General features: G+C 42.8%; 2 protein-coding genes across 2 annotated transcripts in view; both read left to right on the forward strand.

The window, feature by feature from the left end:
• CDH22 (cadherin 22) overlaps window positions 1–14,938 on the forward strand; it is a 1,590,820-nt gene that overhangs the window by 136,507 nt on the left and 1,439,375 nt on the right. The gene's annotated exons all lie outside the window — the stretch shown is intronic.
• LOC146812360 (uncharacterized) overlaps window positions 1–14,938 on the forward strand; it is a 38,123-nt gene that overhangs the window by 10,417 nt on the left and 12,768 nt on the right. Inside the window, exons 3-4 of the mRNA XM_085615161.1 lie at window positions 93–112; window positions 11,122–11,214. Of these exons, the coding sequence (XP_085471287.1) occupies window positions 93–112; window positions 11,122–11,214 (113 nt within the window). The remainder of the gene's footprint in view (window positions 1–92; window positions 113–11,121; window positions 11,215–14,938) is intronic.

Below are 14,938 nucleotides of genomic sequence, written 5' to 3' on the forward strand. Positions count from 1 at the left end.
TAGTATTCTCTGTACTTCTCCACTACCACAAACTGTTTTTCTACACTGAGCTGTGCGGTCTCTGTTTTTCTCTTTTTTGCTCTGCTTTACAGCCTTTTTGTGTTTAAGAAAGGTAAGGGGGATGGGGTGAAGGCAGTAGGAGATACATTTAATGGGTAACTTTTTATTGGCGGGAGAATATTTTTATTTTTCCTGGTTGCCATGGCAGCAAAGTCCCCGAATTGTCAGAAATGAAATCCTGAGCATTGTTTCCAAATAATGTGTGGAATCTGAAATGACAGTCGTCAGGCTGTCTGCTTGTCACTCCTGCCACGCTCACCTGCGGAGTCGCCACCGCCCCTAGGGAGGGGGCAATATTTTAGTCTTTGAAAACATTTCAAACGGAGGCATTTTGGAAATACATATGGAGTGTCTCTGAGGGAATGCCTTGCTTTTCCCGGTCTAGGGAGTTGGACAGTCTAGCCCACAGTGAACGACTGCTCCTATTCCAGTCTTTCTACGTTTTCACTGGTCAGAGAGTGGCTGCATAATACCTGCAACTCAGCTTCAGACTTCAAAGTATACAAAGCACCTCCCAAGGCGAGCTAGGGGCTTCATACAGCTGCTCAGAGTCACCCCATCAATATGGCCAACGCACTTCATACTACTGTAGCCCAAAACATGGCCCGTGCCTCACACTGCTCCTGTCCAAAACATGACCCCCACACTTCCTACTACTGTAGCACAAAACATGGCTCCATGCCTCATAGGACTGCTGTCCAAAACATGACCCCCAAGTCTTATAAAGGCTCCTGCCCACAACATGGCCACCGCACTTCATACTACTGTAGCCCAAAACATGGCCCGTGCCTCACACTGCTCCTGTCCAAAACATGACCCCCACACTTCATACTACTGTAGCACAAAACATGGCTCCATGCCTCATAGGACTGCTGTCCAAAACATGACCCCCAAGTCATATAAAGGCTCCTGCCCACAACATGGCTACTGCACTTCATACTACTGTAGTCCAAAACAAGGCCACCACGTTTCATACTGCTGCAGTCCAAAGCATGACCGCCACACCATTCTACCCCTGTCCAAGCCATGACTACCTCATTTCATATTGTGCCTCCTTGCACTGCACTTTTCTAGAATGACCGCAGTGTTTGGTTCTTTTCCATGCACAGTGACCTCAGCACTTTACATGCTCCACTCCAGAGTTACAGCTGCACTTGATACTCCAGCCACCGAGAGTCACCTCAGCACTTCTTACTGTCCATATTTGCGGTTACATCAGCACTTCAAGCTTTCCGATTTACAGTGACCTCAAGATTTCACACTGCGGCTCAGGCTGAACGCTCTCTCAATACTGTCCACATCTAAAGGATAACATCACCACTTCCAGCTTTCTTGTGCACAATGACTTCAAGGCTTCGCAGTAATGCCCGGCAGGAACCCACTTACCAATACTGTCCATATCTAAGGATATATCTTCTCCAGAATTACCGCAGTAATTCATACTGTGCCAAGAGCGATGTACACTGATCCTGCCCGGGCTGAACTCACTTCCAGATTCGGCTCTTGTCCAAAACATTTTGTCGCCAATTCCTGTCCCAATTGAGGCCAAAAGTCCAAAAGATGTCTTCAGCTTCTAATACTTCTACTGAGACTTGCCACAGCAGGTCTTACTGTCCGTGCTACTCAGAATGACCTGAGCACTGCTTTCTGTTGCTTTCTACAGTGCCACAGCCTTCCATACTGACTATATTGACAGTGACCATAGTTATTTATTTGGCCTCTGACCAGATTGACATCTCAATTTCATGCTACCGACCCCTTTGACTTCTTCTATGGATTCTGCCCTGAGAGTGATCTCAACTCTTCCTGTTCTTACTTCTGAATTGAGTGCTTCCTGCTTCTGCAAATTACAGTTTGATTGGTGGTTTCTGCAGCATATACCCTTCCAATGAAATTTTGAAGGCAATCCAGCTTACGGTACTTGTCAGTGTAGTGAGTGGTGACATTAGAATCAGCCCCAGCACCTCTTCAGAGAGTATGCTCATCATCTTCTGAACCTCTCTAGAGACTGAGGTATCCTCCTTCACCTATTTAGAGAATTGTCTTCACCATCTTTTTTTAACCTCTCTACAGAATGACTTCACCATCCTCTTCTGTCTAGACTGATGCCACTAAACTGATGGCCAAATCTAGAGTCCTTTTCTCATGCTCTGGTGCATCAGCCAGAGCCAGACAAGACCCGTATCATTGACTGCTGCTGCTCAGAATGATCCTAGGCACCCTAGGCACTCATACCATACCTCTAAAAATCTAGTGATTAAACTTAGAAAGAAATAAGTGACCTTGCAACCCTCCATGAATAGTTGCTCCCATACCCCTGTAGCCTCTCCTTTTCCACAGAGGGTGATCAGAATCTATAGCTTCTGTGTGCACAGGGATAACGCAAAACCAAAGGGGATGATGGACGGAGTGTTGAACATTGCAAGCACTCACCCCCAGTCAACTGATCTGGGCTTAATCCATCATCTTTCTTTAGCTCACTCCGCCACCCCAGTTCACAAGTATAACATCAGGAATATATGTTGTGCTCTTGTGTTGAATATATACAGAATCTCAGACTGGACCTGCGTTGCCACTCATTCTCGCTGGTAGCAGGAGTGCCTGCGCTTTCTATTTTGTGGAGATTTATATAGCGCAAATTAGACCTGAAGGTATCCGAACACTTTACTTGAGCACGTTACAGACAGAAACATTCATTTTTGTTAGGCACGGGGAGATTAAGTGATTTGCTCAGAATCACAGAATGTTGAGCGTCCCTTCTGAGACTTGAACCAGGTTCCCCGGCTTCGAGGTTGACCGACCTAGCCGTTAGGCCACATGGTAGCTAGTTGTCTGCTAAGTACAAACCAAAGTCTTTTGGACAGTTTCCCTGGTTCTCCTTTACCAGATCTGGAATATCTTGTCAGTACTTAGAGCTCTCTCCTGGCCATTCACGTGCCTCACCTTCTGGTGTCCGTCAACGGGGAGCCCAGAAGACCTCATCATCACCACAGGATGCAACTGCTGAAGTGGGCTTCTTTAATAGTATAACATTGAACTAAATTGAGGTTCACTGTCCCCTCCCTTGTGGCTTTGGTTTTGTACATCTCAACCCATGCCTGCCGACGTGATGGTAGGGCGCTCACTATGGCAACCTTCATCCTTATAAGAGCAACAACTACAACAAAACAGAAGTGCAGACAACATCAGTGCTGTGTGTTTCTGATACCATTTACTCAGATACATTATTTGCATGGGATCTTGGAACATTGTGTGCTTTTGTGGCTTAGTGGGTGGTGGTGCTGTAGTCCCACCCTGACCAAATGACATGATTCTGGGTAAACTTTAACTTCTGCTCCTCCGCTATGTTATTAGCAATATTGTAAGTCCCTAGAAGCAGGACAATCACCTGTATTAAGCTCCTCATCAGTGGTGGACAGTTAATTTGTGTAGAACTAGACAATTCCTCATTGACCCGTGTATGTTGAGAAATTCTACGCACAGAGACTGCTTAGCACATAACGTCTCTTTTTACATCAAACACTGAAATGCAATTGGGATTTCTCATCTGTGAATGGCCAGTGAAATTTATCCTCACAATGCCTGTGGGATTTCCAGTTCTCCCTTGCTTCCATAATAATAATAATAATAATAATCCACATTTGCAAAGCGCGAACTATCACCCGTAAGGGTCTCTAGGCGCTGGGGGCCGTCGGGCAGATTAAGCAAGTTATTGCCCATGTGTCGGAGCTTTTGATTGGCTATTAGCATCTATATTCTATCATTCTCCAGTGCTTGGGGACTTTCCAGAAAGAAACTCAAATATCGTGGGTTAAATTCTCATCCTTTTGTATTCATAGGGTAAGTGACAAAACTGATAAAAGGTCTGATATCAATTAAAACATGGCTATATTACGCCATATTACCTGCAAGAACAGATAGTGGTTTATTTTGACAAAATCCTTTTTGTATTAAAAGGTACGTTTGCAGGGTGAATTTAGTTCATACCTCTGTCCCATTAGTTAGGTATAGGTCTGGGCAATCTCACATAATTTTGCTAATTTCTCATTGTGCTTGTTATGCGAAATTCCTGAAATTACGCAAAACTCCTGAAATGAAGTTATTACTCTCTTGTTGCATAATTACGCACTATTTGCTACGCACTATTTGCGGGGGAAAAAAATTGTTGAGCACACAGGCACATGGCAGACAACCAGAACATGAGCAGCTGCGGTTTTCATTGCGTGTGTGAGTTTACATTTTCTTTGGCTCAGAATGCATCCTTGCAATGCAGTTCGTAAAAAATATAGCTCCAGATGCAGGAATTTTGTATTACGTATAATTTAGTTTAATTTCTCTGAAATTTTATGTAATTACGCAAAAGCAAATTACTCAAATTTCGCACACCCCTAGTTAGGAGTAATTTATTTTCTACTCTCATTCCCCTCTTGGTGTTAATGGTGTTCCTAATTGGCATGATCACTAGAACCCTCAAATCACACATGAGCACTTCAAGGCCCTGCTATCCCCTCATTTCTTTTCTCCACTCATAGCATGCCATGTCCTACTTCTCCCATACCAGGTTGACTTGCTGTCTTCATCTGGGACATAATTGCTGCTGTGGTACTGACAATGTGGATCTGGTCTCTGGCTCTGACCTCTCTGTCTCCTCCCAGCAGATACCCTCCACTCTTTCATCCCTGCTTCAGTCCTACCAATGCAGCTTACCTTTCTTGTGCATCCTGAACGCTCATTCACAAAACGGTAGACAGGTCTTTGAGGCAAAATGTCCTTTCGGTGTGCCCTATTGACACAGGCTCTTCACAGGCATCACTCCATTAAAGATACATTTTTAAAGAATTATAATTTAGACAACTAAAGGAGTATCCTTCTTGGCTCCAACAAGTAATGCGCAATTTCAGGTCTATAATTATCGCTTAGCCCGATAGAAGGTTTCAAACGTGTAAATGAATATAGTTTTTTGTAGGACCAGCATGGTGGCGGCAACACACATTCTACCACGGCAGATCTGTGTAATTGCCACCTCTCCTATGTTCTATTGCAGTGTTGGTGTCCTGCTGGTCTATTGTAGCGTTGCTTCTGAAGCCAGGAAACGGTGCTGGCTAGTGTACGCTGCTTCCCTCCGCAGTCATCCGGCATCGCCCCTGTCTGTAAAGCCCCCATGGGCTCCTACAGCCGAAGACTGCCCGGTGACCTGGAGAACAGCAGATGCTGTCGCTTCACATGCTGGTGCGTTTCAATTACTGTTTCTTGAGGTGCCCGCTGAGGGTGGCGTGGTCACGATGTTTCATTATGAAATATTTGATGCACATGCTTAAGAGAGAAGTAAAGCGCATAAGGCGCGGATTCTCAGGGGGAATGCGAGCAGCGCTGCTATTCTAAGAAGCTGCTGTTCATTAAGCATGTGGTTTACCCTCTTTTCTCCTACAGGCAGAGACTACCCACCATTTCTATTCTTTTATAAATTCTTACAGAGAACCTGGGTGATCTTATCTCCTCAAAGAGACTCTTTCGTTGGAGGTGGGTGGGTTCTAGCTCATCTTTCACTGACTTATGTTGTCTTGGAAGGAGCTCCATTTCGTCTCCTGTGTTATTTGTATTTGAGCAACATTGATTATTAGTCTTGTCTCGGGGTTCCTAATTCGGTTAGTATGTTGTCTGTTGAATCTCTTATCCTTTTGATCACTTTAGCCTTGGTTCTGCCTTTCCTGTGCATTATCAGTAGAACTGTGTTTGATTGCACCGTGGTGCCATGCAATCTCCCTTGTCTTCTGGTTGTTTTGGAATAAGCATGTCCCTTTAGTTTTCTCCTTACTCCAGGTCTGGTGGAGATGAGCGGCAGTCTGTTCATTAGATCATCTTGTGTGGGAGTGTGGTTGGCTCCGTCTCATTTCTCCGAGATGCTGGTCGATACTATTTTCACGCAGCTGTGTTGATATAAAGAGGTCCAGCCGACATTGAAAACTGGCAGACACAGGCAGTGCCCAGCTGGCTACAATACCAGCTCAGGAGCTTTCCCAAAAAATTAGGCCTGGTGGTAATTCTTGTACTTTGCTTCATTGAAGTTATGCAAAATGTCCACAAAATTATGCAAAATCTTACTTTACTACGCCAAATGCCAATCCTGCAATTTGCACTATTTTTAGAGTAAAAACAATTTTTCCGTCCATTTTTGTCAGAAGGATGCATTTTGTGCTACAATAAAAGTGTAAAATCACGCAGAGTGTGAACAACGGCTACTCATACTGAGTTTCTTCATGTTCTCCTCATGCTCCCACAATAAGAGACCAAAGATCCCAGTCATAGGTCAAGGTGTAAAGGCATTACCTCAGGAGTATCATGTATCAATCGCACTGTTAAGCGCGGGTATTACACAAGATTACACTGGCACGAAGAAATTGTATCCAGGTCTAATGAAAATGCCACCTACTAAGAAAGTTCTCGAGTCAGAAAATTCCCTCTCATAAGAATGGTAAAGAACCCAGGAAGAGAAAAGCAGATCAGAAGATGACAGAGGTACTGCTAAGAATATATTTCCTTTTTGACCCATTCAGAGGCCAGAATAGAGATCTGTGACCAAGCCTGGGGTCTAGAGGTGGTTACAGAGCAGAGCCCGTCCCAGGGTGTGGGAGAAACCTGAAAAAGGCAGCCAAGAGAATTTAGAAGAATGTCATCTTCACGTAACACTGAATTTGTTGCCATTGTAGCACATGTAGAGATTAGGAGCATGATTGCCACCCGTTCTGTGGAGACATCCTACAGGTGTCGGAAGCACACGTGTCTGATGGTCTGCCCTCAGTGTAAGTGGCACTTGGTGTGTCTTACTTAACATAGGAAAAGTATGTTGGAGTGGTGTGTCTTGTCTGCCCTAGTAACTGGATTTGTTGAACTGCTCTGTGTCTCTTAATCTGGTTGCACTGAACAATGCTGGATGTGTATCTTCTCTGCCAGTTTTGCTTGAATAATGATGGACGCTGGAGTGATTTTTGTCTTAAAGTTCTTCATCAGATGCAGGGGTGTAGCTTCGGGAGGGGGGAGTTACAACCTCTTCCCTCGTGCTTAATTTGTAAAATATGAAGTGCCAGGGCTCTGACCAGGAGGCCACTGCAGTTTGCACCACCCATCGCTCCTGCCATCTCTGCCAAAACAACTACTGACCATCTCTCTCGCATGTGAATGCGACAGTTCAGATTATTCCAGGTCCCCAAAGCTAAAGGAATGGCTGGGGAGGCAGGTATTAGTAATTTTTTAATGTATATTGTTTTCCTAAACACTGCTATACTGCTAATCTCTAAATTACATGAGCAGCGCCACCTTGTGGCAGACTGCCCTAAGTGTGGTCTTGACAATTAGGTGCCGGTGCTCAGCACCGGAAAGCTCCGGGCCAAATTAAGCACTGCTCCTCCCTTCAATAAATGTATTTTATGGTAGATATTTGGGTACTGGGGCTCTCAGTCGAGTATGATGAAGTGGCTGTTGGATTTCACCAGGAGTTTTTACATGCACACATACAAAAACAGACACTCACTCTCTCTTTCTCTGTTTTGAAAATGTTTCTAAGTTTACAAAATAGTGTTTTTTCTCGCTTAGTAGCCATACCAATCTGCATTCCTCTCCCCTTCTACTGCCCCTTAGGCCCCTCCCATGCACCCTGCCCTCGTATAATGTATTTTAACCTCATGTGTCAGCATGATTGTTGCAAAATCTGAAGCACAACCTTCCCCAAACCAGTCGTACTGACCAAGCTACGCCCCTGATAAGTTGTGATGACTGCGGGCATGACTGATATCTCCATTATGCAAGCTATGTTTTGCCTTTCACTAACTCTGAATCTTAGTGGTATTCAGGCTGCCATTCAATATATTTTTCTTTCCTCGGCTGCCAACTCTTAGCCCATGCTCTGTATTCTTGTATCACTTCCATAAAAGCCCATAAGAAGATCCATAGAATTGAAGCTGGCTGTGCTTGCAAGAGCCTAGTTCTATCTCTTCTCCCCTGTATGCTGCTGGTATTGAATGAATTCCCAGCATGTCTCTCTCCCCTTTGTGGTGGTTGCTTTTTATGAAGCCTGGTGGGCCTCTTCTCTCCCTCATGATTTTTGCATTTAAAGAATTCCCACCAAGTCTCTTCTCTCCTTTCTGCTGGTTGTACTGAATAAAGCCTTGTGTCGTTTCTCTTCATCATGCTTTTGTGTGCACATGGGAGCTGGTGTTTGTCTTTTACTTCGTTCTGGATATTGTTTATGCATGAGCCCTGGTGTGCATGTTCTGTCTTTTATGCTTGTTGCACTGAATTAAGCCTGACTTGTCTCTACTCTCTTTTATGCTCTCTTGATTGAATGAAGCAGGGTGTGTCTCTTTCCTTAAAGTTTTGAGTCCATTGGGGTGTGTACTGATGTGCCCCTTCTCTCTTAAGCACTGGTGGTACATTTGTTATTGATTGTCATCTGCACCTTCTATGTCACTGGGTAAAAGTGAATGTTAGTCATGCGCTTGCTTGTTCTTAGTGTATTTTAGGCAATTTGTCTCTCACAATCTATGAAGGTAAATTGTGGCCAGACTAAATTTCCTCTGTCTGTTTCTCTTCTCTCAGTCTCTACACCTGGGCCTCCGATTCAAATGCAAGCATAATTCTAAAAAAATCACAAGAATTTCTTTAGAATTGATTCTGTGTGTGTATCCATGAGCCTTGATGTGTCTCTTGTATCCTGTTTGTTTTAAAGTAGGCCTGAGGTGGTTGCTTTGAATGAAATTTGGTGTGTCTGTTCTCTCCTTCATGCTTTTTGCAGTGAATGAGGCATGATGTGTCTCATTGCTTCTAGTTCTGCTTGAGTTGGGGTTGGCAGTGGCGTGTCTCTTTTCTCCTCCTGTGCACTAGTTATGCTGTAATTTGTCCGGGTCGGTCAGCCGTACCTTCCTTGCTGGCTGTTTAAACGTGATTGCTAGTTATTCATTTGTTTGTTCTGTGTCTACAGCGGGCCATTCGCCTGTCACTATCCATGAAGCCGAGGGGTAATGTATTGCTGCCTCGTCTCTCAATCACTCTGTTTTCTTGTCTCAATTCTAGAAAAGGTCACAAGAGTTTTTTTTAGTATTTGTTTTAATCGTGTACGGATAAGCTTTGGTGCTTTTTGTCTCTTTCGTACTAGATGCATTTAATGGAATATAGTACATCCATTCTGTTCTTCATGGTGGTTGCCCGGTTGAATTAATTACTGCTATCTGTGTGTTCTCTCCTTCATGCAGTTGTGTTGAAGAAGACTGATATGTTTTTCTCTCCTTCATGGTGGGTGCATTGAATGAAAGATGGTGTATTTCTTCTGTTTTTCATGCTAGGTGCCTACTAGCACTGAATATAGCTTGGTGTGTCTCTTCTCTTTTTCATGCTGGTTATGATGAATGAAGTCTGATGTGTCTCTTCTCTCCTTCATGCTGGTTGTGATGTATGACGAATGATGTGTCTCTTCTCTCCGGCATTCTGGTTACATTGAATGAAGGATGGCATATTTCTTCTCTTGTTCGTGCTGGTTGTGTTGACAGAGGCGTATATGTCTCATCTCTCATTCATGCTGGTTGCACTGAACGAAGGGTGGTGTAGTTCTTCTCTTCTTCATGCTGGTTGTGTTGAAAGAAGGGTGGTGTATTTCTTCTCTTCTTAATGCTACTTGCCCAGATACACTAAATTATGCGTTGTGTGCCTTCTCTTCTCAGAGCTGGTTGTGTTGAAAGAAGGGTGGTGTATTCGGCGGTGGCCAGCACAAATCAGAGGCAGGGGGCGGGGGCATGGGCTGGAGGGGCGGGGGAGGGACACTGGGGGAAGCAGGAAGCAAAAAATAAAATAGAAAATCTTTCCTTCTCGCCGCGTCTCTCCTCCGTAGTACTCCCTCGCTGACCTGACCAACAGGAAGCATGCCCAGGCTCCCAGTCAGCCAATCACAACACTGCCTTAGCAGCATTGTCATTGGCCTGAGCGCAGTGTTTCGGCACTCAGCCGCTGACTGGGAGCCTGGGCATGTTCTCCATGCAGGCTGTAATGCAGCCTGCAGGGAGAACATGCAAAGTGCGTAAGACTGTTTTGGGCGACACGAGAGGGCCGGCCAAGCAGTCATTGCATACTTAGGAGGGTGCTACCACTCCTCCCCTGCCCTCACCCCCTCATGCAAAGTTACAGAAGGAGGAGAAAATAAAATGAGTATAACACGAGTAATACGTTTATTTTCCCATTATTTCTCTGCTAAAAAACAGTGGGGTGACGCTCCTCCACCTTAGCTGAAGAGCCGCCACTGGGTGTATTTCTTCTCTTCTTCATGCTACTTGCATAGATGCACTAAATAATGAATGAAGCCTGATGTGTCTCTTCTCCCCTTCATGCTGGTTGCATTGAATGAAGCCTGAAGTGTCTTTTATCTTCAAGTTTTTCTTAAGTTTGCATTGGCTCTGGCTTGTGTCTTTAGTTATGTTGTAATTGGCTCTGGTCTACCAGCCAGCCATACCTTCATCATAGATGTGTACAAGTGAATCCTAGTTATTCAGTTGTTTGTACAGCAGGGTGATTGCTTGTTTTTTCTATGAGGCGGCGTGTTGCCCAGACAGGCCTTGTCCTTGTTTCAGGTCTGTAAAAGTTCACAAGCAGTTCATGCAACTTGAAGGATGCGGTTTTGTTCCAGTCCTTGAATACTCTGGTTAATTACTTATGGACTCGGGGTGTGTCCTGCAGAAGGCCAGATAGCAATACATCAGGGAGGATCAGCAGGACCTGCAGAGGGAAACAACAGCAGGCAAAATAAAATACAGAGACTCAAATCTTCTGAGCAGCAGGAGATCGATTCTCAAGCCTGCCTCAATGCTGGTGTTAAACTCTCCTCCCTGGCTGCTGGAGGGCTTCCAGGTGAATGGTCCCCGCGAGACCCGTAGCTCTTGATTAAAAAGGACTTTGAATGTGGAAACTATTACGACATCATCTCTGGTTGCCAAACAAAAATGAGAATATCAAAATGTTTGATTGAGGTGCTTTGGCAATGTGTCTGACATTACTGTTGATAAATTTGCTCATTTCTTCTAGAAGATGGGACAGCAAGGGAATCCTTGGCCGCCCTTGATAAGCCGGGAAGACAGAGTGATTCAGCCATTGATGTAGCTGTCGTCAGTGCATCAGGTGTGTGGCACCCACGCCACTGGTGTGATGGACACCCCAACCCACAATCCAGGTTGTTAACTATCACCCAAACTGCAGGGTGTGGGAGGGAATAATTTCCCCTGCATATATTTATACACATGGTCATTCGCTATGCCTTTGGATTTAAATTCCATCTGAGTCCACAAAGGAAAGCTTCATTCTGCACCCATCTAGAATCTTCAGCTCAGAGAGAAAGGGTGTGGGAAGGAGAGAACAAAGCCACTGTGTCAGATCAGAGATTTTTGACAAGGGACAGAGATTGTTTGATGTTTACGCTTTGCATGTAAGGGTCTAAGATCGTGTGAGTGTTCTGAATATACACCAGAGAGTTGAAATCACCCAGCAATTTAAATATCCTAAAAAAAGATTTCAAATAGGGAAGGGGAAAGTTTTAATTAATCCCACATAGGCGAAATTAGCAAATTTCACACCTTTCAAATTATTGCAGTTTGAAGGAATTTGTCCAAGGCCGGCATACTTTCACTCAACCCATCATTAAGGGGGTCATTAGGATGGAGGGCGGATCGCCACCGCCGGCTTGGTGGTGGCGAGCCGCCCGCCATCCCAACTACATTTACCCCCGCCATATTATTATGGCGGGGGTACCGTGGCGGACACAAAGTCTGTCTGCCGCTTTTTCACCGGTCGGCAATCGTTCCGATTGCCGGCTGGGCGGAGCTGGGGTATAATGTGGTGGCGGTGCCTTCTAGGCACCGCCATCCATATTATGATGCAGGGTTCAAAAGACCTTTGGGAATTGCTATGGGGGCCTGTTGCAGGCCCCCAGGGTGGGGCGGTGGGGTGAAGGGGGGCTGCACTTGGGGGGTACCTATGGTAACCCCCTTCATTGCCATGCACAAGGCGGCAGGCACCGCACGGTGCCTGCTACGTTGTGCATGGCAATGCACAACATGCCTCTTTGGCATTGTGGCGGGTGCTGCTTACAGCAGCACCTGCCGCAATGTCGAAGAAGCGGAATGCGACCACCACGGTGGCGGTCGCATCTTTATTGGCACTGCGGGACAGCCGCACCGCTGGTGGCCGGTCCCAGCACCGCTAGGGTGGCGAGCGGACTAAAGTCCGCCCGCCATCCTCATGGGCTCCGTAGTGTGAGCATTTTCGTGCTGTCGCCTAAGAAGTTGAAAAACACAAAAGTCTACGCTCTGCTGGGTCATTTCCTTTACCATCTGCTGGAAATCCCGTGCTAGGAGTTCCAGCAGGGGAGAGCTGAGAGGAAGCATGCCACAGCAGGGAATGGTAGGGCCTGCTAAGAGGCACATTCCTGGCTCCTTGTGATCTTGGGAAATGTATTGCTCCCATGCAGGGCCCCCGTTTAATAGGGCTGTTTGAAAATGTGTATTTTTTACCCAATTTTACGCGAAATGTCAGGGTTAAGCAAAATTATGCGCAAATAACGCGAAATTCACTTTGAAGTAAGTGAAAATATAATGCGACAGCATACCTTGAGTTCAAAAGTCAATCAATATATCAGCAATTGGACTGGTTGGGTGAACAAATGGCTCTTGTTACAAATTGTTTGCTTGAACCTCTTCCCCGCAAGACATTCTCTGCTCAAACTATTCCTTTTTCGCAAACACTGTACGAACATTTCACACATGCAGAATTTCAGAAATTTTGAGTAATTGCATAAAGCAAAATTGCGCCAGTTACACAAATTACAAGAGCGTAATGTAAAATGTTGCACAGGCCTATATTTTAGCTCCAAATCGATTTCACCTTCACAGTGGTAAACCTCGTGAATTTTTTTTTTTTTTTACCAGAAAGTGCAATGTCAATGGCTTCACAACTGCACCCATTCGTATAGGCTAGAAATGACTTAAGAGTTAAGAAAATGTATGCAAGTAGCAATTGTCCGAGGATCTAAGGACTGCTGTTCTGGTGGCTATATAATATTATTTGAAAGAGTATTGTTTTACTAAATATCGTGTACTTAAATATAGTTCTAAAAATATTGAGATTTGTGTAATTGAATACTTATTAGTTATAACATTAATGTTAGGTGTTTGTTTTGCTTGTATAGTTATCATTTTTTTGTGATACAGTTTGTATTTAAAATGTTTAATTACATTTTATTAATTGAGGTGTTGAATTTTAATGTATTAGAGGGATGTTGGATTTGTAGGGAATTAGGATAGGAAGTCATTTAAATTATAACTATTTAAAATGTTGTTATATTTAATTGAATTATCATTGCTTAAATTGTTTAATTTTTAATAGGTAGTTTATGAATTTATGTTTGCTTTATTATTCTTAATGTATGCTGAAAAAAATGATTTTGATATTTTTATTTTAGTTGAGGCTGCTGGTTTTGTTCTGAAATACAAGTATTTTAAATTCCTAGTAATTTTGTATCAATGCTGATTACTTTTTAATTGTTTATTAGTTATGGAATTAATTAGTAATTATTTGAATTGTTTTTTAAATTTTTATATTTTTAAATTTTAAACCTTTTTTTAAAAAAAGTATTTTTGTTTATAACAAATATTTTAGCAGAAAGTTGTTGGTTTTTGTAAGATAATAGGATGAGAAGTGAATTAATATGTACAGTTATCTTAATGCTAATTCAATTCTAATTGTTAATTAATTATATAATTAATGAATAATAATGTACATTGTTTTATTTTTTAATAGTTCTATTACTCTATTATTTTTTTTAATTTTATAGTATATTTAAATGTTTACATTTTTAGTTAGTAATGTATTTTTTAGTTGCGGGTGTTGGGCTTGCACAGGAGCAGCTTGGGAAGTTATTGGACATATATGTTACATTAATTGTCATTATAATAAATTATTTAGTTTTTTTACTATAAATATAATGGACATTATTTGTTTTATTTAATAATTTAGTGGTAAGTGTCTTTAATAATAAGTATTGGTCAATGTTTTTTTGATAAACTTTTTTTGTATAGTAATGTATAGATTATGTAAGGGATTTTTTTTGAGTTTTTCCTGTTTTCTTGTGGTAGGGAAGTAAATTTGATTTAAATGTTTTTTCTTCTTTACTTTTTTTATCATGTATTTTTAAATTTTTAGTAGTATATAATATGCATTTTTAATAATGTGAATGTATTCTTTTTTGATTTAGGCTTTTACATTGTTTGCGCAAAATAATATCAGGTGTATTGTTTGTTGTAGTCTCTCCAAAATCCCACATTTTCTGTACTGTTGGTTGCACTGGAGTGTGAATAGTACATCTAACTCCTCTGAAGTCCAACACGTTCCCTGCTGTTGCGTGGATTAGAGTGGAAAATGTGAATGTAACCCATCCAGAGTTCAACGCTTTCTCTACTGTTTTATATATTGGAATAGGAATAGTACATGTAACCCTTGGGAGTTCATCACGTCCCCTGCCATTGCTTAGACTGGAGTGATAATAGTAAATCTAACCCCTCTGCAGTCCAACACTTTCCCTACCATTGCGTAGCTTGGAATGGGAATAGTAAATGTAACCTCTATAGAGTCCGACACTTTCCCAATTGTTGCATAGGCTGGAGTGGAAATAGTAAATCGACCCTTCTTCAGGCCACAACTTTCCCTGCTGTTTAATAGGATGGACTTGGAATAGGGATATTGTCTAGAAATTAAGTATTAAGTATTTTATATAGTGTTTGTGAACCGTCAATTCTAGTATTTGTTTTATTTCCATTTCATATTGTGTGTTTACATTTGTTCATCATTTCTA

Source organism: Triturus cristatus, chromosome 7, assembly GCF_964204655.1.
Source record: "Triturus cristatus chromosome 7, aTriCri1.1, whole genome shotgun sequence".
In the NCBI taxonomy this organism is placed as follows: Eukaryota; Metazoa; Chordata; class Amphibia; order Caudata; family Salamandridae; genus Triturus; species Triturus cristatus.